General features: G+C 48.3%; 1 protein-coding gene across 1 annotated transcript in view; it reads right to left on the bottom strand.

Moving 5' to 3' along the window:
* The window catches only part of LOC135824637 (protein slit-like), a 244,559-nt gene that overhangs the window by 75,248 nt on the left and 141,786 nt on the right, over positions 1-27,525 (bottom strand). Inside the window, exons 5-6 of the mRNA XM_065337361.1 lie at positions 16,713-16,846; positions 7,537-7,863 (exon numbers count right to left, since the gene is read on the bottom strand). Of these exons, the coding sequence (XP_065193433.1) occupies positions 7,537-7,863; positions 16,713-16,846 (461 nt within the window). The remainder of the gene's footprint in view (positions 1-7,536; positions 7,864-16,712; positions 16,847-27,525) is intronic.

Genomic DNA, 27,525 nt, shown 5'->3' on the forward strand with positions numbered 1-27,525 from the left:
TCATTGTCTCTTGCTACCCTACCTTTATTGCTATATTATTTCCTTTGTTCTCATTTTGTTCTTTAGTAAAACGGTGATTCCTGAAGAGTGTTGCACGAAAATTTGTTCGAATCATCTTTCTTTCCATCGCTTTTTTCTTCATACATGTATCTTCCTTACCCTTTACATTGTTTTTTTGCATCGTTTCCATCGCTTACATTGTTAATAAAGTAATCCAAATGTCACTTCAGCTCGTCCTACTTATGCCATAATAATAATAATAATAATAATAATAATAATAATATTAACTGGTTTGAGGGAAAGAGACAAACGGGAAAAGTCTGAAGAAAAAATTGACTGTCACCACCAGGACTCGAACCAGGGACCCTCGCTTGTAGCCAGCGATGCTCTAACCACTGAGCTATGGTGTAGTCGTCATCTCAGCAGAGGCCGTTCAACATTTTCTTCAGACTTCGTAACTCACACTTCCTGTGAATCCACACAGGCGGGTGGGACGCAGCCCTCACTGTAACCCACACACTTCACGTACAAACTAGCACGCGGGGAGCCCCAAGTCATAAAATATTAACTGGTTTGAGGGAAAGAGACAAACGGGAAAAGTCTGAAGAAAAAATTGACTGTCACCACCAGGACTCGAACCAGGGACCCTCGCTTGTAGCCAGCGATGCTCTAACCACTGAGCTATGGTGTAGTCGTCATCTCAGCAGAGGCCGTTCAACATTTTCTTCAGACTTCGTAACTCACACTTCCTGTGAATCCACACAGGCGGGTGGGACGCAGCCCTCACTGTAACCCACACACTTCACGTACAAACTAGCACGCGGGGAGCCCCAAGTCATAAAATATTAACTGGTTTGAGGGAAAGAGACAAACGGGAAAAGTCTGAAGAAAAAATTGACTGTCACCACCAGGACTCGAACCAGGGACCCTCGCTTGTAGCCAGCGATGCTCTAACCACTGAGCTATGGTGTAGTCGTCATCTCAGCAGAGGCCGTTCAACATTTTCTTCAGACTTCTAATAATAATAATAATAATAATAATACGAAGTAGTGGTTGCGACTTCGGCGATGATTTGTAAGAAAGGGTCCGCTCCCAATTTTCCTCAGCCTACTCAAGCTCAACCGATGAGGGGTGAATTCCCCGAAACACTGTGTATTGAGCAGGGAGTGGTGCTTTCTTGCAGGTTTGCCGAGTCGAACGTTCGATGGACTTTTCGTGTGCTCTGGATGGCAGTCGTGAGTCAGTCAAGTGTCAAGTAACGTCGGCGGAATAGCGCGAGGTCCGGTGTGGGGAGCGGACCCTTTCCTACAAATCATCGCCGAAGTCGCAACCACTACTTCGTACTGTTGTGCCCAGCGCGGGCTTGCGACTAGTTGGTTTGGAGGTGACAGCGTTGCGAATGACCCAGGATCCTCGACGTCTGTCTCACCGTCCAGGAGCGACACTGAGTCACGCTGCTATCTGGTGTTCACGGGGTGTTTGTCGCGCTGGAAACGGAGCGTCTCTGTAAGTTTGTATCCCTGGTGATGTTTGTGCCTGGAGAGCGCTATATAAGTGGTGCTCTTCAGGCACAATTTTCCTCAGCCTACTCAAGCTCAACTGATGAGGGGTGAATTCCCCGAAACACTGTGTATTGAGCAGGGAGTGGTGCTTTCTTGCAGGTTTGCCGAGTCGAACGTTCGATGGACTTTTCGTGTGCTCTGGATGGCAGTCGTGAGTCAGTCAAGTGTCAAGTAACGTCGGCGGAATAGCGCGAGCTCCGGTGTGGGGAGCGGACCCTTTCTTAATAATAATAATAATCTTAATAATGTAGAAGAGAAAAGAACATATGGATACGAGTTAAGAGTAACTCTCCATCACTGTAACATGATACTTTATACAGTCAGAAAGTGCAATAACTAGGCACAAAACTGACAGAGTACTGAAACATTCGACGTCCTGACATTTATTTATGGCTCAACATCCGAGTTTCATATTGCACACCTGATGAGCCGTCACGTACCATACGGCGAAACGTACGTCGTGTGAAACAACTTGTTTTGTAGTCAACTAGTCCATCACAATGTCATGCATGAGGAGTACTGTAGGAGTTTGGCTTTCGGCTTGTACAATTCGTTTTCGCAAAGCTTCCCTTTCTTCACTTATCTTTGTTTTATGACCCACCCAAGTTGGGTGGTGTGCTGCTTTGCTGCTTCGAATTGTAGTTAGACCGCTTTGTCAAATATCGTACTGGTCTCGTCATCGTCCAGTAACAATTGACATTCTTTGTTCCGTTGGGACTGTAGCTTTTGCTCGTTTTCGTTGCGCTTGCCTTCCCCTCTTTGGTCTTTCCATAACCTTGAACCTTCCAAGTTGGAAGGCTGTCGGTTAGCGCTACGGAGATGTGTTGAAGCTAGGTGTCAGGTCGTCGAATGTTTCAGTACTTTGTCAGTTTTGTGCCTAGTTATTGCACTTTCTGACTGTATAAAGTATCATGTTACAGTGATGGAGAGTTACTCTTAACTCGTATCCATATGTCCTTTTCTCTTTTACATTTATTTATGGCTCCACATCCGAGTTTCATATTGCACACCTGATGAGCCGTCACGAACCATACGGCGAAACGTACGTCGTGTGAAACAACTTGTTTTGTAGTCAACTAGTCCATCACAATGTCATGCATGAGGAGTACTGTAGGAGTTTGGCTTTCGGCTTGTACAATTCGTTTTCGCAAAACTTCCCTTTCTTTACTTATCTTTGATATTTATGACCCACCCAAGTTGGGTGGTGTGCTGCTTTGCAGCTTCGAATTGTAGTTAGACCGCTTTGTCAAATATCGTACTGGTCTCGTCATCGTCCAGTAACAATGGACATTCTTTGTTCCGTTGGGACTGTAACTTTTGCTCGTTTTCGTTGCGCTTGCCTTCCCCTCTTTGGTCTTTCCATAACCTTGAACCTTCCAAATTGGAAGGCTGTCGGTTAGCGCTATGGAGATGTGTTGAAGCTAGGTGTCAGGACGTCGAATGTTTCAGTACTCTGTCAGTTTTGTGCCTAGTTATTGCACTTTCTGACTGTATAAAGTATCATGTTACAGTGATGGAGAGTTACTCTTAACTCGTATCCATATGTCCTTTTCTCTTCTACATTTATTTATGGCTCAACATCCGAGTTTCAATCTTAATAATGCAATGAATATAACTAAATGCGCACTCATATCATAACCATGGGGACGAATCATGTATTCCAGAACGTTTTCTTGTCACAATTATCAATGGAATTCGTGACTAAAGAGAATGATGAAACTACAATAAGATTTATACACTTGGAGTGGAACAGCGAGGATACAAGCATAGTAAGAAAAATAGCACAAACCTAGGAACAATTTGCACAGGTAATAAACTATAGGTGAGGTGAGAAATGATAGGAAATTCAGCAAGTGCAGTGTGACAATGGACATGCATGTGCAAGTGTGCGTGCGTGCGAATTTACTGGAATGGCGTGAGTGCGGTGACATTTTCTTTTTGTTTACAAAGATTTGGATCACGAATGCGAATGGAGACTGCTTCTAGAACTTTCAACTGCTTGAAACTTCTTGCAGAACGAACAACACTGAACCAAGAATCATCATAACTTTCACGGCACACGGGGTTAGACAACAAATGCAATTTAATTGCCGATGTATTCTTCTTCTTCTCACCGCCTCCGCCTTCACTTGGTTTCTGACCGCCACCGTCCTTCACACCATCTGCACCATCATCGTCATCATCGTCATCGTCCTCTTCATCATCGCTGCCACCTTCACCTGTCGTCGGCTCTCCCAGCAACTGACAACCGGGTTCATCATCGTCACTGCACACGTCGCTTCCACACTCCTTGCCAAAAATTCACAAGCAATCTTGTCCGCTACGTCCGATACTCTCCATGACTGGCTCAGCGGAATACAGAATATCCAAATGGCTGTGTATGATGATCCAGCCAGTGCTGGATTTCTACTGTAAGCACAACGTCAAAGACACCTTCCAGTTTGTTGAAATCTTACATGAGAACCCAGTTCCGTCTTCTGCGCACATGTGTTCCTTTGATGTTGTCAGTCTGTTTACAAACGTACCATTATCCGAGACAATCAATATCTGTGCTGAAACACTGTACCACAACAAGGAAATAAAAGATGTACCATGGCTGTCCGAAGCGGCTTTTCGCCGCTTGATGTTGATGGTTACGAGTGGTGTGGAGTTTCATTTGACGACATCATGTATAAACAGACGGATGGCGTGGCTATGGGTTCTCCATTGGGTCCGGTCCTAGCCAATGTGTTTGTTGGGTACTGTGAATCGAGGATAGAAAAGTGGCCGGAATTGTACGTCAGGTTTGTGGATGACTCCTTCACGTACTTTGATTCGAGAGCAGACGCTGACGACTTTCTGCTGAAACTGAATACAATCCATCCTGCACTGAGATTTACGCGTGAACATGAAGAGTCCAATAATCTATCGTTTCTAGATGTGTTAGTCGAAAAGACCCAGACTGGTGTATTGACTACAGTATACCGTAAACCCACTTTCACTGGGCAGTACATGATGTTTGACTCGTTCTGCTCTTCCCAGTACAAGTCAAACTTAGTTCGTAACCTTGTAAATAGGGCACAACGCATTTGTTCACCAACAAAGCTACAACAGGAACTTGATTTTCTACGTTCCGTTTTTGTGAAGAATGGCTACCCGCAGCAGCTTCTCGACAAACTTCTAACAACTACACCTGTTGTTAAGGAACGAGCTATCGGACCGTTGCCGTGCGGCGTATTTCTTTGCTTGCCCTGGAAAGGGAAGGAATCGAAGGACACGGCCCGTGTGGTGAAATCCCTAGTGGAGAAAACCTACTTTGCCACCAATGTGGTTACCGTGTTCACCACGATCCGTTCATTCACGATGTTGAAGGATGTCCTACCAACCCTACCATTGAGTCACCTCATTTACTACTTTGAATGCCGACAATGTGGTAGTCGGTATGGTGGTAGGACCCTTCAACATCTGTCCGAACGTATCAAACAACACGTACCGCTCTCACTATTGTCACAGGCGGCTAGGTCCTCCCGACCAAAGCGTGGCCGACCACGTAAGCACCTGACTCCACAGTCCGTTCCGGCAGAGGCTTCTGCTCCACAAACGGTGTCTCGGAAAAAACCAACACAGCACGCAGAAATCGGGAACAAACATTAATGTAAACAAAGAAGAACACTGTGTCTTATCTTCATTATCAGCGAGTACGGGTACGCCGGACGCAGACAACCGCAACTCACCAAAGCTGAGAAGGAGCAAACGGCTGGCGACAGCTCGGTTTGCAGAGGTGACTGGAAAGATGCATCGAAACTCTCCGGATCTGGATGATGCCAGCGGAAGAGTTGACGACTGTCAGGTGTTTGGCAATGGCAAGGGAAGACCAGTCAGGAAGAGAACGCGACGGCAGCTGGAGGAGGAGTGTGGACGCGACGTGTGCAGTGACGATGATGAACCCGGTGGTCAGTTGAAAATGTCACCGCACTTACGCTATTCCAGTAAATTCGCACTCACACACACTTGCACATGCATGTCCATTGTCACACTGCACTTGCTGAATTTCCTATCATTTTTCACCTCACCTATAGTTTATTACCTGTGCAAATTGTTCCTAGGTTTGTGCTATTTTTCTTACTATGCTTGTATCCTCGCTGTTCCACTCCAAGTGTATAAATCCTATTGTAGTTTCATCATTCTCTTTAGTCACGAATCCCATTGATAATTGTGACAAGAAAACGTTCTGGAATACATGATTCGTCCCCATGGTTGTGATATGAGTGCGCCTTTAGTTATATTCATCATATTATTATAGATTATTGTCTCCACGTCGCCTTTTAAATAATAATAATAATAATTTGAAACTCGGATGTTGAGCCATAAATAAATGTGGAAGAGAAAAAGACATATGGATACGAGTTAAGAGTAACTCTCCATCACTGTAACATGATACTATATACAGCCAGAAAGTGCAATAACTAGGCACAAAACTGACAGAGTACTGAAACATTCGACGTCCTGACACCTAGCTTTAACACATCTCCGTAGCGCTAACCGACAGCCTTCCAACTTGGAAGGTTCAAGGTTATGGAAAAGACCAAAGAGGGGAAGGCAAGCGCAACGAAAACGAGCAAAAGCCACAGTCCCAACGGAACAAAGAATGTCGATTGTTACTGGACGATGACGAGACCAGTACGATATTTGACAAAGCGGTCTAACTACAATTCGAAGCAGCAAAGCAGCACACCACCCAACTTGGGTGGGTCATAAATATCAAAGATAAGTAAAGAAAGGGAAGCTTTGCGAAAACGAATTGTACAAGCCGAAATCCAAACTCCTACAGTACTCCTCATGCATGACATTGTGATGGACTAGTTGACTACAAAACAAGTTGTTTCACACGACGTACGTTTCGCCGTATGGTTCGTGACGGCTCATCAGGTGTGCAATTTGAAACTCGGATGTTGAGCTAGTATCATGTTACGGTGATGGAGAGTTACTCTTAACTCGTATCCATATGTCTTTTTCTCTTCCACAATAATAATAATAATAATAATAATAATAATAATAACAGCTCGCATGTACCCCATGGGTTGAGATAAAGTCTTCAATTTCTGGTACTTTTCTCCTTAGGGCCGATTCCCACTACGGTACCGTGAGTGCCGTGCCGTGAGTACCCATGGTGATTTTGCTCACGTGGTATTCCGCGAGGTCGAATGCAGTGAGTAGTAGGTATTTTACTACTCCCTGAAAGGAAGTTTTCTCTTTCTTTTGTATTTGTGGTACGAAGTTTTTTCTTGGCTTTTGGCTTTTCGATTGGTTGATTCTTGAACTTTCTCCAGTCATCTCCCCGGCCCCCGCTTATTTCCCTCAGGACCCAAGTGAGAAATTGATTAAAAAAAATGGTGATCCGGCCTGGCAACGGAATGCACGGAATGACTGTGCGCAGGTGTAAATCACTCTCAGCTTCAAGCTCGTACCGTGGGGTACACGTGACCTACCCAAATCGTCGGCACGGCACTCACGGTACCGTAGTGGGAATCGACCCTAAGGCTACAGACATTTAAGAAAGCTACACTGGTCATGATCTAATACGATATGGTGAGTTCGCCAACTGTCATGTGCCGGTCGTTGCTCTTGTTGTTACCCATGTCCTCCTGTTCCATGTCCGAGTCAGTCAGTAGCTCAGTTCCTGAAAAGTCAACAAGTGTTCTTGGCACTCTGAAGGTTTTCCGTCCCTTGGCCACCATAAAGCCTCCCTTGTCATGGAGTCTGCGAGTGCTTAGAAAAGTTCTTTCATAATGTTTCATTAAAGTTCATCACCATTTTCTACTAGCCAGACCTGGTGAGAAGGCATCGGTACCTGTTCATGTGATGAAGTACAGTAAAATAGAATACCACAGTGATAGTATTAAGCTTGTCCTACTATCAGCGGACATCCCATTCAGTGCCCTGAATTTTAGTCTAAATTATCCATGTCTGGTACTTTCCCTCAAATTGTACTCACTATTTATTCGGGATTCAGGTGGGTAATCCATGGTGCAGTTTCCATTTCCGCAGTCTTCTAGTGTGTTTAGGCAGTCTTCAGCTATGTAACAGCTGGATTGAATGAGGCTTAATTCTTCCTCACAAGTGCAACTGTAAGTAGAGCCTGCTTTTTGGCATTGTGTGTATCCGAAACAAATTGGAAATTGTCCATTTGCCAGGCATGTGTATCCAGGTGATGAACAGGTCGGCGTAATAACTGCTACGGACTCATTACAACGGCAGTAGTAGTCAACGCTTCCGTTATTGTTGAACTTCTGAAAATGTCCAGGTGCACAGGACTTTGACACTGGATAGCATAAGACATGAATATACAAGATTTAATTTTACACTACACTGACAAGACATAACTGCCTGATACTTAGAAGTAGAACACCCTTCAGGCTCATGACCATTTTGAAGGTTTTCACTAGTGTGAAATACATTTTCATGCCTGATCCTCAAACCACGGACAATGGATTAAATAGAAATGTTGTTTTGCCCTTCCTCCTTGCACTGTTTTTATCACCTCTCTACTTTATATAATCCATTGTCCATGTTCATTTGATGTTGCCTGTATCTCATCTGATGATAAGGCGTGAAACTATACAATTGAAAACTTTCAAAAAGGTTCAAGAGCCTGAAATGTGTCCTACTTCTAAGTAAAAAAAATAGGAAGACTAATAAGTTACTACGAACTTAGAAGTTGCGACTTCGGCGGTAATGTCATGAAGATGGTTGCTCCAACAACTCCATGAGCGACTCTGACTCACGCTGCTACCTGGGGCTTCACGAGGTGTTTGTCGCGCTGGAAACAAAGCGTCTCTGTAAGTTTGTATCCCTGGTGATGGTTTGGCCTGGAGAGCAGTATATAAGTGGTGCTTTTCAGGCACAATCTTCCTCAGCCTACTCAAGCTCAACTGACGAGGGGTGAATTCCCCGAAACACTGTGTATTGAGCAGGGAGTGGTGCTTTCTTTCAGGTTTGCCGAGCGGAAGGTGCGACGTGCTCCTGGTGTGCTCCGGATGGCAGTCGTGAGTCAGTCAAGTGTCAAGTTCGGCAAGAAGCGTGTGCTCCTCGTTGGAGCAACCAACTTCATGACATTACCGCCGAAGTCGCAACTTCTAAGTTCGTATTGTTGTCCCTCACGCGGACGTGCGACTAGTTGTTGGAGGTGTACAGCGTTGTGAATAGCTATACTGGCTCTCAACGTCTGTTTAGCACAACTCCATGAGCGACTCTGACTCACGCTGCTACCTGGGGCTTCACGAGGTGTTTGTCGCGCTGGAAACAAAGCGTCTCTGTAAGTTTGTAGCCCTGGTGATGGTTTGGCCTGGAGAGCAGTATATAAGTGGTGCTTTTCAGGCACAATCTTCCTCAGCCTACTCAAGCTCAACTGACGAGGGGTGAATTCCCCGAAACACTGTGTATTGAGCAGGGAGTGGTGCTTTCTTTCAGGTTTGCCGAGCGGAAGGTGCGACGTGCTCCTGGTGTGCTCCGGATGGCAGTCGTGAGTCAGTCAAGTGTCAAGTTCGGCAAGAAGCGTGTGCTCCTCGTTGGAGCAACCAACTTCATGACATTACCGCCGAAGTCGCAACTTCTAAGTTCGTATTGTTGTCCCTCACGCGGACGTGCGACTAGTTGTTGGAGGTGTACAGCGTTGTGAATAGCTATACTGGCTCTCAACGTCTGTTTAGCACAACTCCATGAGCGACTCTGACTCACGCTGCTACCTGGGGCTTCACGAGGTGTTTGTCGCGCTGGAAACAAAGCGTCTCTGTAAGTTTGTATCCCTGGTGATGGTTTGGCCTGGAGAGCAGTATATAAGTGGTGCTTTTCAGGCACAATCTTCCTCAGCCTACTCAAGCTCAACTGACGAGGGGTGAATTCCCCGAAACACTGTGTATTGAGCAGGGAGTGGTGCTTTCTTTCAGGTTTGCCGAGCGGAAGGTGCGACGTGCTCCTGGTGTGCTCCGGATGGCAGTCGTGAGTCAGTCAAGTGTCAAGTTCGGCAAGAAGCGTGTGCTCCTCGTTGGAGCAACCAACTTCATGACATTACCGCCGAAGTCGCAACTTCTAAGTTCGTATTGTTGTCCCTCACGCGGACGTGCGACTAGTTGTTGGAGGTGTACAGCGTTGTGAATAGCTATACTGGCTCTCAACGTCTGTTTAGCACAACTCCATGAGCGACTCTGACTCACGCTGCTACCTGGGGCTTCACGAGGTGTTTGTCGCGCTGGAAACAAAGCGTCTCTGTAAGTTTGTAGCCCTGGTGATGGTTTGGCCTGGAGAGCAGTATATAAGTTGTGGTTTTCAGGCACAATCTTCCTCAGCCTACTCAAGCTCAACTGACGAGGGGTGAATTCCCCGAAACACTGTGTATTGAGCAGGGAGTGGTGCTTTCTTTCAGGTTTGCCGAGCGGAAGGTGCGACGTGCTCCTGGTGTGCTCCGGATGGCAGTCGTGAGTCAGTCAAGTGTCAAGTTCGGCAAGAAGCGTGTGCTCCTCGTTGGAGCAACCAACTTCATGACATTACCGCCGAAGTCGCAACTTCTAAGTTCGTATTGTTGTCCCTCACGCGGACGTGCGACTAGTTGTTGGAGGTGTACAGCGTTGTGAATAGCTATACTGGCTCTCAACGTCTGTTTAGCACAACTCCATGAGCGACTCTGACTCACGCTGCTACCTGGGGCTTCACGAGGTGTTTGTCGCGCTGGAAACAAAGCGTCTCTGTAAGTTTGTAGCCCTGGTGATGGTTTGGCCTGGAGAGCAGTATATAAGTTGTGGTTTTCAGGCACAATCTTCCTCAGCCTACTCAAGCTCAACTGACGAGGGGTGAATTCCCCGAAACACTGTGTATTGAGCAGCGAGTGGTGCTTTCTTTCAGGTTTGCCGAGCGGAAGGTGCGACTTGCTCCTGGTGTGCTCCGGATGGCAGTCGTGAGTCAGTCAAGTGTCAAGTTCGGCAAGAAGCGTGTACTCCTCGTTGGAGCAACCAACTTTAATAAGTTACTAGTTATGAATAACAGTTAAAGATAACTTATACAGCAAAGAAACAAAACAAAACAAAACTAACAAGGATATTGAGACATTCGACACCTAGCTCCAAAGCATCTACTAAGCGCTCACCAACAATCGTCCAACTTGGGAGGCTCCAATTAGGCGTTGTTTTCGCACTACTTGATTGTAAAGATACCGTTACCTTGGTAGACTGTTAGTCATACCTAGTCACGTATTGGTCCTTTTCTCGTCTTTACGTATTGTGTTGGTTCACCATCCGCGTGTAAATAGACACACCTGATCAGCCGTCACCAGCAATATGGCAGGACGTACGTCATGGGAAACTACTAGTTATTGTTCCTAACATGTCCTTCATCGTTATGTTAGGCCCACAAGTAATTACAATATATTAATTCATTCATTAACACGCATGCACTCGCTATTGCAGACCAGTGGAGAGCACACATCATATGGAGGATTCATGGAGTGCTGGGTAACCGAATCTGGCATGTGATAATCATGTAGGATAGTCCACGCACGAGGTGCAGCCCATGAAATGGGCAGCCATGAACTGGGCGGAGTGTGGACGGCCTGTATGATAGTGTGTATGTATGTCCACGCACAAAGTGCAGCCCATGAGATGGGCGCCCATGAAATGGACGGAGTGTGGACGGCCCACGCACACGAGGTGCAGCCCATGAAATGGGCACCCATGAACTGGGCGGAGTGTGGACGGCCTGTATGATAGTGTGTATGTATGTCCACGCACAAAGTGCAGCCCATGAGATGGGCGCCCATGAAATGGACGGAGTGTGGACGGCCCACGCACGAAGTGCAATGCCCGTTAGGAGGCAGGAGTGTGGGAGTATGAGTGTGATGGCCGAAGACCGTGATAATTGCCAGATGAGAGGAGATAGCTGGCCCAGCACTCCTATTTATTTTCGTCTTGTATGAGTTATGATACCTGTGTTGAATCAAGGATATCAATATTATTCATAGATGGGAAGAGGTGGGTGGGTGAGAAAGGAACAAACCGGTGTTCTTCTCACTACCCAAGCAAAGCAAATATGAAGTAGCAATACGGCCAGCGCAAAGTATGGTGTATGCGTTACGGGTTCAAGCTCCGATGTGTGCTGCAGCCACATATGGCTGGTTGGCTGGCGAGTTCAGGTGAGTTCCGGCGTACGCATGTTACATGCCACCACAGCGTGCATGTACGTGTTACTTGACATGCATCAATGAATAGCGTGGGATCTGCGGGCTCTTTGGAAGCCGCTGGAGCGCGTGTGAAGTGGTGGCTTGTGCAATGTGTTAACCTACATTACCGCAAGCTCTAATGTGCTATTTTAATCCACTGTTCCTGCTCCTTTTCCCTTGCCTGTATTTCACCTGACGAGAAGGCTTGAAAGTATACTTGTGAAGACAAAAACTTTTAAGATGTTTTGTAATGAGCCTGAAGTGTGTCCTTTTTATGAGTATTAATTCATATAATTCATTAGTTCATGCATTATTAATTTGGCCTGGGTAGCTACTTGCGCGTCCATGTTTGCCATAGCTACCCAGGCCCTTTATATTGCGTTGCTCTCTCTTCAACTCTCTCTCTTCAATAAGCTCTCTTCAATAATCTCCCTCTTCAATAATCACAATGTAGTCGTTTCGTTCGTCCTGGTCTTAGTCATCCCGTCTCTTATAAATGTCGTTCCACCAACCTACTTGTTCCCTTTGTCAGTCTCTTGTTCGGATTCAACAGTTACACGAACATCGCGTTTAGTAGAATATTGTAGTGACTTTCTGTTTGTGGCATTTCGTTTTCATAATTCGATGATACCATTTTGATTTGGTCTTTCGATTCAGGTTTCGCAATTCGTCATGCAAATGTCCTTGGCAACTACGAATACGGGAGGTAGCTTGGCGTGCTGGTGTTTATATGCACACTTGCTTGGATCAGGGAATCAAGGGATAAAATGTGTACCTGGTAAAACAGGTGTACAGGTCCTCTCTCGTTAGTAGATGTTTTGTATCTTTAACACAAGCATCTGCATGCCGCACTCACATAACGAGCAACCAATTTGGGGAATAGGAGGGTTTGTCAATTGCTTTGCCAGGCTCGGAATGAGTGAGTGAGTGAGGAGTGACAGCTTAGAGCTGTGCGGATGTTTGTGTATGGCAGCTGGGCAGGGCCAGCTGAGGAGGCTGAGTGAGCTCTATGCAGGCAGCGGGGCAGGGCCTGCTGGGGAGGCTGAGTGAGCCCTGTGTAGGCAGCTGGGCAGGGCGTACTGTGGAGGCTGAGTGAACTCTATGCAGGCAGCTGGGCAGGGCCCCGCGGTGGAGGCTGAGTGAGCTCTATGCAGGCAGCTGGGCAGGGCCCCGCGGTGGAGGCTGAGTGAGCCGTATTGAGAGGCTGAGTGAGCTGTCTGGGTGTGAGAGGCTGAATGAGCCGCATTAATAGCCTGGTAAGCAAGGTTGAATCGCCAAATGGAGAACCTCCTATTCACTGTTAACCCTCATTCCGGATCGTGGGGTCCAAACGGACCACAGGGTATGATATTGTAAATAATTTTACTTTGCTGCATCACATCTCCCTGTAACTTCATGTATTGCTCAACAACACAATAACCGAGATAAATAAACAGTCTGGGTTAGAGGTTCATGATGGATTTCACTTTTATTACGGAGAATGCGGGCGGGATCCAAATGGACCCCAGTAATATAGAACACAGGGAAGTGCAATAATTGCGATAGTTTTGGTATTTATCTACATGGTCACCGGATACATGGATGACATCCACTGATGAAATAGATTGCATTAGTAGCTTGGAAATAACACACCCTCTCAACTGAGAAGAGCCTTGTTTTATAGCACAAGGTGATAGAGAGAACACCAATGAGAATGTGAGAAGAACCGAAGTGTCAAGTAAGAAGGAAGTGTGAATACTGTCTGCATGAGAGAGGGGTGTGAAATGCATTCAATAAATATTAATAGGCAAAGGTGGGAACTATCACACTTCTCCCCTCCCATTCAATTGAGTTCTGAAGATACCGCCTCAAGGGAAAGATTGGTGACCCGGAATCATCCATCAAGTAGGTTGCAGGCTCCCTGGTCGGCTCATTGTAACCCTTCCATTTTAGCAATTACTGCTGCTTTCCGCGGTGAGTTCTATTAGAAACTACTTCTTCGACAATGAAACGTTCATTGCCAGCAAGGTCAATTATTGGTGGTGGAGCTGATGACTAAGGATTGAGTTCATCAGTAACGAACTATTTCAGGGCAGCTCTGTTGAACACCGAATGGACACGACATGTTCTTGGGAGGTCCGACCGCACAGTCGCGCCAGATGCCTTCTTGACTGTAAATGGACCGAACCAGCGTGGTCTCAGTTTAGCGCAAGGCTGATCTCGTGATACTGACGTGGTTATAATAGTCCCTGTAGATCATCCTTTCATCCCCACCTTGAACATTGAGTTCCGTCTTCTCCGGTTGGCATAGAACTCTTGGCTTCGGATTGCATCCAGGATGCTGTCATTTGCTACTTGCAGTGCTGACTTCTGGCGATTGACCCAGGATTGCGCCTCATGGCAAGTTGAAACCTCCGCCTGGAGAAGGGCGTCTGCAGCAGATAACGGATGTTGGCCGTAGTTAAATAGAATGGAGTATCACCTGTAGATCCTTGAACCATGTCGTTGTAAGCAAACTCGCATATCGGCAGAAGTTCCTCCCAATTAGTCTGCCGATGGTTAACTGCTGAACGTAAGATTTTACCTATTGTCCGATGCACTTGTTCCGTTGCACCATCAGTCTGCGGGTGATTGGCAGTTGAAAAGTCGAGGCGATCTCCCAGCTGCTTGAAGACATCACGGTAAAGCTCGGCAATGAAACGAGGATCACGGTCGCTCACAATGGACTTACTGAGACCGTGTAGGCGATAGACATTGCGCATGTACCGATCAGCCACACCCTGTTCGTCTCCCTTTGTATGCTGGCAGGTTATGTCTTTTTTGCCTAGGTTGTAGGTAGTGATGTTAGAGAGACGCATGGTGCACGCCAGGAGCGTTCAGCGGAGCTGAACCGGCGGTGGTATCAACACCCCCCTCCTGCATCTCCGTAACGGGATGGGGACCGTGACTGGCTGGGGCCAGGGCGGCGAGGTGGGGATGCCCTATCCCAGCTGCGCTCGCCTGACCGTCCCCGTGCAGGGTGATGTGGTGAAGCAGTGGTGAGGGCCTGCACGGCAGCCACGAGTTGTTACACTTGGGTCCGCAACTCAGAAAGGTCGTCACTAGCACTGCACGCTGGCTTGGCAGGGGGATGTGCGGCTGTACTGGTAGTAGTAGCGACTGCGGACACAGTGGGGGGGGGGGGGCGTAGATTCCACAACCTTATCGGCGATCGTGGCGAGCTCACTGAGGCCGAGCGATGCAGGCGTGGAGGACAGCACGAGCCGGACGGGAGTGGGCAAGCCCTGTACGAAGAGCTCCCCGAGTATTGTTGCATCCAGTTGCCGCTCGCCAAGAAGTTGCTGCATACGGCGGAGCATCTTACTGGGGGCTGGTCGCCCAGTTCGACTGTGCCCAAGAGCTCACGCAAACGAGCTTGTTCACTTTTCTGTGTCCGTGGGACGAGCAACCCTTTTGTGTCTCCTCGGGCGGGGAGAGGAGCAACTCCTGGACCTCGACGGCATACTGCGGCTCGAGGCTGTGCGCGACAACCTGAAACATCGTACAAAACTATGACGCCAGCGATCGCGAAGCCCTGGCCCTTGTCTTCTTCGCTAACCACTTCCGGCATTATCAGCTAGGTCGCGAGTTCACTGCGTGGACAGATAATTCTGCATTAACTGCGTTGCGGGCAACCAAGGAGCCCCGTGGTCGGAAAGCTCGATGGATAGACGCTTTGGCTGTATTCGACATTACTGTTGTTCATCGCCCCGGGTCTCGACACAGGAATTCTGATGCCATGTCCCGCTGTCCTGGTGACAGATGTGCCGTCTCCTCCGCTAAATCCGCCGCCTATTGCCCGTGATGTACCGTTTTCAGCTGCTGCTGAAGTGCCATTTGCTGCTGATGTTCCTCCGGCTGCTGAGATTGTTCCTCCTGCCGTTTTGTTCGTCCTCCTGGTGCCTCTGCCGCTGGACCGTCGTCACCTGATTGTTTCAAGCCTCAGAGTCGTCTTGCTCCGTCTTATCCTGTTCTTGCTGAGGGTTTATTCAGTTATGATGCTGCCAGTGGCAAGTTTGTTTGTCCGCCTGAAGCCATATCCCGTCCTCCCGACTGTCAACTGCCCGCCGTTACTACTTCTTGTTCTGACCCGCTGACGCTACCTGATGATGATCCACCGCTTCAGCCGCCGTCTTCTGGTCTGGTCCGTACTTCTTCTCCTGTTTTTGGTCGTTCTGGCCGTGTTCGCACTGCACATGCTCAACTAGCTAGCTATGTCCTGGACTGAGTTTATTTTGGCTTGTTTTCTTTTGTTTGTTTCCTAGGTATTCCCGTGGACATGAAATTTTGCTAGGGGGCACAGTGTAATAGGTGTAGTTATGCTACGACCTGTACATACTCACTATTCGTATTTCCCGCTCGTTCCCCTTGGCAAGGAGAGCCACCTACGTATAGAAGAGGGCGTGCTCCAGTGGATCTCTAGTGTTGTCTGAGTTGTCGTTGTCCTGTTTTCCTTTTCATTCTTGTCTACACTCTTGTCGAAATACTTTCCATACTCAACACTATAAAACCCCTGTGTTCTGGTGTGAGGGGACTTCATTTAGCCGGGAGCTTGCATTGCTGTGAGAATGGGTGTGTCTACCCTACTACTCTCCATTCTTCTATCCTCGTGATTTTTCACTCCAAGTGTATAAACTCTATTGTAGTTTCATAATTCTCTCCAGTCACAAATTCTAATTGTGACAAAAAACGTTCTATAATACTTTATTCGTCGCCATGGTTGTGATATGAGTGCAAATAGAGTTATATTCATTGCATTATTAAGATGATTGTCTCCACGTCCCCTTTATTAGAAACACAGCGATTAATTTTGTTGAAACGGTGCTCGTTCTGAATCAACATTATCTTGATAACAATAGGGGATGATGAAAGAATTCCAGATACAATGTACTATTCATTCCTTTGGCACTTATTTAATGATGTTCACCATCAATGTCATAGCTTACCTTGATTCAAGTACTGAGCAACCCATGAGTTAACATAGACACACCCGGAACAGGGGTTAGCGGAGATAGTGCCGATACCATATAAACTGACATAGAGACTTGGTGTCAGAATAAGAGGATTGTAATCGAGCCTTCTACAAAGGACAAAAGAGGTCAGAGCAAACTTGGGGTTAATAATCGGAAAAAGGAAGACGTAATGGCAGCTACTTCGGCGGTATTTTGTTGTGAAGGGTGGTTTTCACGCCACGCTGGAGCTTGCGCTTATCCAGTGACTTGATACTTGACTTACCCACTACTGCCATCCAGAGCACTTCCGAAGGCCATTTAACCTTCGTTTCGAGAAGGCCATTTAATTCGTTTCGGAAACCCTGCAAGAAAGCGCCACTCTCTATACATCGTTTCGGGGAAATCTCACCTCATCAGTTGAGCTTGAGTAGGCTGTAGAATATTGTGCTGAAGAGCATCACTTATTATAGTGTTCTCCAGGTACAAACATCACCACGGGTATAACTTAGCACAGACACTCAGTTTTCAGCGTAACAAATGCCTAGCGAACACCAAATAGCAGTCTGAGTTAGTGTCGCTCTGGGACGAAAAAAATCAGACGTCGACGACCCTCTCTCATTCACAACGCTCTCACCTCCGGGCACAACAAAATTTTCTTGCAGGTTTGCCCAGTCGAAGGTTCAATGGTATTATAGCGGTCCTGAGTCCGAGTCAAGTGTCAAGTCAAGTCGGCGGAGAGGCGCTAGCTCCAGTGTGGGTAGCAAATCCTTTCCTAAAATATCATCGCCGAAGTCGCTATCTCTACTTTGTACTGTGCGCGACAAGCTGGTTTGGAAGTAGCAGCGTTGCGAATTACGGGGAGCTCTCGACACTTTTATTTATTTATATATATATGTCTGTACCTCATAGCATTTCAAGACAGCCAATTGAATTGCGGAGATGGTGCAAATCATGCAAACCAGCCGAAAGTGTTTGCATAAGCCACTTCGAATAGATACACAAGTCCACAACAGTTACAGAAAAAGACAAAAAGAAGACAAAACTAAGGTGCCGACACCACACGGGCACAGAAGCCCACCCACCGCTTCGGTCAGCAGTAAGGGCCCATAACGCCTCCAGATCGACTATGCTTGACAAGGAAAATTCATTCTGCTTGGCATCATCTCGTCACGAGTAGCGTTTCCAGCGTATGTCTTCGTCGTCCCCTCCAGCCCCCTGGACCAGGCTCTGCGAAGCACGCTCCCATGCTCAGTAATGGTGAATAGTTCGCCGGGAGCTGAAGGGCCTGCCCAAATAGCCTCCACCTAGCTCTTGAGATGATCATACCAAGAGAAGAAGAAATGTACGCTCATAGTCATCCACAAACTTGAGATGGACTGCACGGACAGCGAAACAGGTGAATAAACAGACCCACACCTTGGTGGTGGAGGAATCGGCCTGCTTGATCAGCAATGGTCCAAAGTAGTCTAGACCGGTGAACTCAAATGGATTAGCAGGGTTGACACGCTCAGCAGGTAGAGGCGGCATCAAAGTAAGACGATACAGTGGTGAGTCTTGACAAAGGCACACAAGACATAACTTCAGTTCAAAGCGAACAGCCTGACGACCATGACGAACCCAGAAGTTGAGGCGAGGGTGTAGCTTGGACCAGCATGCAGCAGGCGGACATGGATGTCGAGAATGATCATGTCCATGCCGCTTCTGTCTCCGCTACTCCCGCTTTATACACGCTTCCCGCTGCTGTGACCGTCCCTGTAAACGTCTCACTTAGTCAACTGAGGAATAATCGTCTCTTTATTAGTAAAGAAGCAGTTTTATACAGTAGCTAGAATAACAGGCGCCAAGGTTAGCCATGAACAGTAAGTGCTAGAAGTTGCACAAGGTGTGCAACTAATAGGCGCGCACAAGCTGTGCAGTGACAGGCGCGTACATAGGTGTGCAGTGATAGGCGCGTACATAGGTGTGCAGTGATAGGAAGGCAGAAGAAGGTGTAACGGTTACACCATCCCCCTCCTCTCGGTTGTGCAAAACAAAATAGAATGAAATATTTTTAAAGAACACAAGTGGAGCAATGTTTCTTCAGGACTCGTCCTTGAGAAAATTTTCTGGCTCCCAGGTTGTCTCGTCATAACCCTTTCACTTAACCAAAACTCAGGTGTGCCTTTGCATACTCGGTGATCCAAGATTTCCTCCACAATGTACCCTGTGTTGCCATCCAAATCAGTTGTAGGCGGCCGAGGCGGCTGGCGGCGCCCAGGAATTGCTATCACTTCGTATGGTTTCAGCGCGTTCACATTGAACACAGGGTGGCAGCGTAAGGTTGTCGGCAGGTTTAGGCTATATGCATTGTCATTAGCTGACGGGGTGACTCCGTGAGTGGGTAGCTGGGTAACTGGGTGACTGGGCAACTGGGTAACTGGGCAACTGGGCAACTGGGCGACTCTGGGTGACTGGGTGACTCTGGGTGACTCTGGGTAACTGGGTAACTGGGTGACTGGGTGACTGGGAAACTGGGTAACTGGGTGACTGGGCAACTGGGTGACTTGGTAACTGGTGGACTCTGGGTGACTCTGGGTAACTGCGTGACTCTGGGCAACTGGGTGACTCTGGGTAACTGGGTGACTCTGGGTAACTGGGTGACTCTGGGTAACTGGGTGACTCTGGGTGACTCTGGGTAACTGGGTGACTCTGGGTAACTGGGTGACTCTGGGTAACTGGGTGACTCTGGATAACTGGGTGACTCTGAGTACTCTTGAACTGGGTGACTCTGGGTAATTTTTTTAAACAACGCAACACAATATTGTGGAAAGGTCACAACAATAAGAGACAGGATCAAAAAGAAAGCTTTACAATAATAATAATAAAACGTAGCCTGTAAAATGTAAAGAGTCACTGAGTACAGTTTAATTCAATATCCACGTCCAGTATTTATAATAAGAATAATTTGCTGCAATTTGTAGATTCTCACATGCGAGCAACCTGGGCCCCGGCAACAACCAGCTCAGCAGACTCCGGATGCCGAAACGATCGCTCACGGAAAAGACCCCGTGAACCCCGCAAACACATGATGAATGATCGCAACAGGGCAAATGAGAGACGCCATCTGATGTAAGATATTACGTGGGAGTACTGCTCCTTCCTCCTTTCCGCTCTCAATAACGCGATTCGGCGATAGAGTGCTGTCGCCGCTCTTCCCATGCCACCACTTGCTGACAGAACAACAGGCATGAACGTCGCATGCTCCACCTCTCTCACTCTCTCTTCATAGCATCGTCGCTTTTTCTTTTTCATGGCGCCGATAGACAGTGGTGTGTGGTGCAGATCGATTTGAGCGTGCATGAGGATTAAAAACCCGTATATCAAGTAAAGTACGCTCAAAACGTCAGCCCCATAAACCACTGACCACTACATCAAGCCGCACATGCTCCTCCACAATAGCAGACCTGTATCTCATTCTCTCTTCAGTGAGTGGCTGCAGCAGTGGCTCGATGGAGATATTGTGACAGGTCTCTTGAAGGAGAGAGGCTGTCACATCCCGGATCTCATTATGGCGGATAATGGTAAAACCACCAAGGGGACATGACAAGGCATGGTCAATACCATTGTCCCGTCCACAAGAGCAATGAGTTGGTAACCTCGGCGGCATCCAACCATAACACAGGCACAAGCCGTCCATGAACTCAGCTTTGCTCAGTGAAAAGCCATACTTTTTCAATGGAATGGCAAGTCAGCCAACTCGAGGTGCCAGGTTCACGGGCGAGGACAATGGTGTGTCGCAAGGCGTCCAACGCATCATTGCTGATACGCTGTGCCGACTCCGCCTGGCTATGACGTACTTCCTTCTTCCTCTTCGCCTTCTCCCGCTGGATGCCAATCAAAGAATTCCCAATATCAGAAACACGATCCACGATACGCCGGGAGAGAGATGCTGTGATGGCGACAGACGACTCATACTGGGAGCACAAAGTCATCGGGCTGACCAGGCCCTGGCCACCTAAACGACAGGGCATTGCGAGTACTTCCCTCAACACTGTGCCAGGCAGTGGCCGACCCGTCATTGCTAGTATAAGCTTCGTGCTTATCACGTCCTCCAGTGGCTGGAACTGGGACGGAGAAATAGACTGAACGCGGTATAGGAAAGCCCAGCGACTTCTCAAGCCCGAGACATATGCATAATATGCTGCCTGGGCCTGCGAGCGAGCGGAGTCAGCCAATCGAGTTAGCTCATCAGCCCACTCCTGGACCTTAGTCGATACACAATTCTCCTTGAAGTCAGCTGAGCCGATGGCTGCCCCCAGGTACCAAGCTCCATTACACGTAATGACGACACTGGTGTCGCTGGACAGCTCAACTGCCTCACGATAGCAACGCTCCTTCACCACCAGAATCGATTTTGATGTATTTGGGAAATATCCATAAGCTGGGCCATCACTTGCCAAGATGTCCCACCAACGACGGAGCCTACGCAACACACTCGCCGTTGCGGAATCATCTGCAAACCAAGACTGGATAGTCCCGGCTTGTCCAGCTTTGTGCACGGGAGGCATCATGCCAATGGCATACATGCACATTGCCAGAGGGTCTCCCTGGGTTGTTCCGTCCTCCGACAAGATGCAATCACTATCGACATATAGGCATGCAGGCGTCCTGTAGGTGTAAATTAAAACAGTGGCCAGATTCGGGCAAAGATGTTGAACATTCCGAAGGCAGATGCTGCGATTCAGGCAATTGAAAGCTTTTCTCGCGTCTGCCATCAGAATTCCATCGGTCTCTTCTAGATCAACCGCCTCCTGAATAGCATGTATGCCCGCCTCCACCCCGCAGTCCTGACCGGCGCACAGCTGGGAGCAGCCAACAACCTGCTGAACCACAGGGCCCACAATGGACACAATTGCTTTCCCCACAATGCGACGAACAACCTCGCCGATGCCAATTGGTCTGACATCGGGCCGCTTGTCCAAGGGCAGCAAGCGACATGCAGTGAACGCCAACAATGCACCAGCATCAATAGGCTCAGTGGCCACTCTAATGGCACAAGAAACAAGCGCATCACACAACCCATCTGAAGCGTCCGTGAAACTGGAGCACATATGACGCCAGGCCTCAGCATCCACACCGCTGGGTCCCTGTTATAGATTGATCTATTATTAATATTAGTCGTACTGTAGTAGCTGGCCCTCGGAGACAATTTCACACACTCAAACAAAGCACTCACTTTGTGGTTTCACGAATACTCGTTAGGACAGAATTATTAGTTACACACTCGGCAAGTAAAGATAAGAAGTGAAAAGAGCACAAGAAAAGAACAATGCAAGAAGACAAAACACGCGGCGAACGGCAGCCATGTTTTTAGGTCATCAACCAATCAGTAATTTATATAAACCGGTTGCCGACGAAAAAAGAACAATGCAAGAAGACAAAACACGCGGCGAACGGCAGCCATGTTTTTAGGTCATCAACCGATCAGTAATTTATATAAACCGGTTGCCGACGAAATTCTAGAATATTCCAGAGCTGTGAACTGTGATTGGTTAATTATGCCAATGTTCTAGAACAATAACACTAGCAGCAGTCATACGGGTAAATACGGGTTTAGCCATACACGACTCATACATTACTCACGAGCGACTCACGGAAAGGGTAATAACATGCAGATACAAAATACGCAAGGAGAGAAAAATGTAACTAACTGCCCATCTTGGGGTTTGAACCTAGGAATCTGTATCAACACAAGCTCTACAAATAAATACTCTTTTACTGCGAAAAATATACTTTCCATTAAAATGCAACTCCTACACTACTCCCCCCTACGAAAATAAATCGTCCCCGATTTCAAGAGAATACATCAACACAACACACCAAATTCAAAGCAACACGGCATATACCAAATGAAATATGAAGAAAATAGGACACACATTCTCACGCACGTACGCACTCGCAATCATGCCGGCACACATGCGCACACGGGCATGCACAGTCACACATGGACTGTCTCACATGGGCTTGACCCACATACACTACACCACATACAATACACCACATTCACTCACCTACTCATTGACACACGCACACTCTCACACACACCACACACACACACACACACACACACACACACACACACACACACACACACACTTACACACACACACACACACTTAGAAATCTGTACAAAATGAACTGCCTAATGTATTATCGCAATCCAAGTCCATAGCATCCTAAATTAAACTGGAGTCACCCAGAGCGGACAGTCAGTGTACCAGTTACATATTGTAGTCACGGTGCCAGGCAGGCGGACCAGCATTTCTGCGCAAATGGTCACGTGGGCCTGGTACATTAACGGGCTGAGGCTGTACTGGTGGCACAACAGGCGCAGGAGCAGCCTGAGCAAACTCAGCGTCATCACAGTCTGGCCAAATAAACGCAGTACTTAGCGGCGGCAAAGCAGCGGCCGATGGTGCGCTCATGGATTGAGGTGGAGGCGGCAACATACTGGGAGCACGCTGACAGGGCTTCAGGCGATTGTAATGCACCCGCTTGTGTTTGCGTAGGTCGGCGGCCAACACGATCTCGACGACTGGACCAGCCAGCGATCGGACAACGTATGGGCCAGTCCACGGGTTGTGTAATTTTCGGCTTTCGCCTGGCTTCACAGCGGTATCCAACAGCCACACATACTGTCCAGGTTGTAGAGACGAACCATGGACACGTCGGTCATAGTAGTCTTTCATCCGTCTATGGGCCACGGCGTCGGTCGCACGGGCACGGGCATAAGTACTCTGGAGGACTGACTGAACACGCTGCACATACTCATGTGTCGAGACATCCTGGTACTCTGGTGGCAACCCATAAATAATATCCGCCGGCAAACTGAGCTCACGCCCAAACATTAGGAGTGCAGGTGTTTCACCGGTTGACTTCTGGACAGCCGTCCGGTACGCCAGTAAACATAGAGGCACATGCAGGTCCCAGGATTCAGGGTGGCCACGGGCATCCAGTCTGAGCGTGGTGATCAGTGTGCGGTTCATGCGCTCGACTAAACCATCACCAGCAGGGTGGTATGGTGTTGTCCGTGACTTCCGAACCTGCAACAGGGAGCAAAGCTGAGCAAATAAAGCAGACTCAAACTGAGCGCCCTGATCGGAATGAATCCGGTCAGGAGCACCAAACCGAGAAACCCAACCATTAACAAAGGCATGTGCAACAGTTCTAGCTGTGATGTCTGGTAGAGGATAGGCCTCAGGCCACCGAGTGAAATAGTCCACACAGACGAGTAGGTAACGGTTGCGGGACTGAGTAACAGGAAAGGGACCAACAAGATCCATGGCAACAAGGTCACCCGGATACCCACCCAACATCGGCACGAGCGGGGCGACAGGCTGGCGACTAGACTTGCCTGCAGCACACACCTGGCAACACTGTACAAACAAACGAACAGAGCTCGACATGCCAGGCCAGAAGAAATGACGCCGACACTTAGCTAGGGTCTTGTCATAGCCAAAGTGGCCACCAGCCGGTACACTGTGTACCATCTCGAGACACTCGGTCTGCAGGGAGAAGGGTACAACAAATTGCAGAACACCATCAACAGACCGATACAGAACACCTTCTAAGATAACTAAAGAGGACAGTTCAGACGCATAGCGACGGACAGCACGGCTTGTACCCTGGAGGTCACCTGGAGGATGGAAAGCACGCTGTACATCATCAAACCAGGACAACACAACAACCAGATCAGGGTCAGACATTTGACACAAACGTAACGCAGCAGGCGATTCCCGCGGCAGCCACGAGGAAGAAGAAGAAGAAGTGCTAGCTGGACCGTCAACCTGCGGAGGAAGAGGCAGCACATCGGGAGCCGGAGTCACACAAGATACGGAAGGGGTGACGAAACGCGAAAGAGTGTCAGCGTTCTGGTGTAAACGACCAGGACGGTGCAGAATAACGTAGCGGAAGTCCGCCAAGGTCTCAAGCCAACGAGCCTTGCGTCCAGTCGGTTCTGGAATGCTATGAAGCCACTTCAACGCCTGATGGTCCGTGCGGACAAAGAACTGAGCACCCAACAAATAGTGGCGGAAGTGTGAGGCAAAGGTAACAACAGCAAGGAGTTCTCTCTCGGTGACACTATAATTCCGCTGGGCCTTGTTGAAACTCTTACTTGCGTACGCAATCACACGTTCTTGCCCTTCCTGTTGTTGGCTAAGGACCGCGCCCATACCGCTAGCACTAGCATCCGTGTCCAAGACAAAACTCGCCGCCCCTGGACGGAAATCAGGAAACGCAAGGATTGGCGCAGAGCACATCGTCTCCCGCAGAACTCGAAAGGCAGTGTCACAATCGGCAGACCAGACATACGGCACACCCTTCTTCGTTAAGGCCGTGAGCGGAGCAACAATGTTGGCATAGCTAGGAACAAACTTCCTGTAATAGCCCGTGAATCCAAGGAACTCCCGGACCTCGGACACAGACTTGGGCGGAGACCACTTTTTCAAGGCAGCTATCTTAGATTCGGAGGTGTGAATTCCGCGTGCACTCACATCTACGCCCAGAAACTTAGTTCTACGGGACAGAAAGACACATTTACTTAAGCGTAACTTCAAGTTGTTAGCGCGCAACCGAGAGAATACAGTGCTCAGGCGAGACAAAGAAGAGGACACAGAAGACGACGCGACAGCCATATCGTCAAAGAAGACCCGTGTGACGGGACCATCGGAAGCATGTGTCAAATCACCAAACAATCTATCCATGACCCGTTGGAAGGTGGCGGGACCATTACAACACCCCATCGGGAGTACATTGAATTCATACAAACCCAAAGGAGTCGTGAAGGCCGTCTTGGGCTTATCCGTTGGGTCCATGGCAAGTTGCCAGTAGCCAGTCGCTAGATCCAAAGTGCTGAACAGGGAACACCCAGCAAGAGAATCAAGAGTTTCGGCAATATTAGGGAGTGGATAAGCATCAGGAACGGTGACACTATTGAGTTTCCTGTAATCAATGCATAGACGAAACGAGTCATCCGGCTTCTTTACAAGAACAATAGGGGCAGCCCAGGGACTAGATGATTCCGAAATAATGCCCCGCTCCAGTAAGTCATCTAGCAAGCTCTGCAAGGTAGGGCGAGTGTGAAATGGGAGTCGCCGAACGGACTGCTTAATAGGGCGGGCATCCCCTGTCTCAATAATGTGTGGATAAATATCACAATACCCCGCGTCAGTCGGCTACAAAGAGAACACATCATGGTACTCGTGAAGGAGGGAACGGAGCTGATCATACACATCGGCAGACAAATGCGAACAATGGGAAACAAGGTAATCGTCAATGGCCTTCAAACGGCTGGGGACATCGGCGGTGGTAGCCGAGCAAACCGTTTCAGCATCAAGTTCAACCTCGCTAAAGGACGCTACCGAGCCCACACTTGTACCGGGATAGAGGACAACAGCGGTGTCACTACTATTAATAAAGGACATGACGACATGATCAGATCTTACCAGAGAGGAGCCAACCTGGACTGCAGGGTGTTTCTGGCAGAAAGAGTCGAGCGGAGTCACTAGCAGACTATCCTGGGATACAGACTCGGACAACGAGCAAGAGGCAAACACAACATGGTTAGTAGGCAATTCCAGACGGTCGATAAGGCATACACGAGTAGTTCGGACACTAGTGTCAGACACACACTGAGTAGAACTATCAGAAGCACACGGAGTAGGACTATCAGAAGCACACGGAGTAGGACTATCAGAAGCAGACACACATGGAGTAGAACTGGCACTAGCAGAAGCACACGGAGTAGAACTAGTAGACACACACGGAGTAGGACTAGCACTAGCAGAAGCACACGGAGTAGAACTAGTAGACACACACGGAGTAAGACTATCTGACGCAGACGTACACGGAGCATCATCAGAAATACACAAATCAGAACTAGCAGCACTCTGCTGATCAACAACACACGCAGGCTGATTGACAGATAGACCAACAGTGGTAGTACCAACATGCATCACACGGCGGGACAGATCAAGCGTGCACCCAGAAGCAGTGAGAACATCAGACCCAAGGATGAGGTCATGTGTAACACCATCGACAACAATAAATGCATGATTTGTACAAAACGACCCAATACGAAATTTCAACGAAACAACACCACAAGTACTTAGGGACTGACCCGTTACACCCGTGAGGAGAGGACGAACACTATCTTGCTGGAGTGTTGAGATGTCAACGTCGAAGCTGCGTAGCAAACGTAGGCTGATGAGGGAGACACCTGCACCAGTATCCACGAGTGCTGTGACAAAACGACCAAACAACTCGACAACAACACCAAGAGACGGAAACACAGAACATAAGGACACAGAAGGACACAGAATGCTCGGCTTACTAAAACTAGCTGGAGGGACTGACTCTTGCCGAGCAGGGCCAGCCTCAGCTAGTTTCCCTGCGATCGTCGTTGTGGGCCATTTCGTCTCCGTGCACCCTCTGGGTAGTTTGGGCAGGCGCGCACCAGATGCCCCGTCTGGCCACAGTTGAAACAACGGCGCACCTGCTGCGCACCCTGAGAACTGTCGCTCCAACCACGGCCGCCGCTCGCGTGTGCTGATGGAGGAAGACTACTTGGAGATTGAGAGCTCAAAGAAAGCGAAATGGAATCTAGCCTTTGCAAAATCTTGTCCAACACAAACATCTGATCATAATTACCACCTGAGGCTGACGTCATACCGGTAGTGGAAGCTGATGGAGCAGGCGGGAGTGCAGTGCTTGACCCGCGGACGGCGAATATGGCCGCAGGTGTTGGCGACGCACCCGCGATCGCGGC

This window comes from Sycon ciliatum, chromosome 9 (genome assembly GCF_964019385.1).
Source record: "Sycon ciliatum chromosome 9, ocSycCili1.1, whole genome shotgun sequence".
NCBI lineage: Eukaryota > Metazoa > Porifera > Calcarea > Leucosolenida > Sycettidae > Sycon > Sycon ciliatum.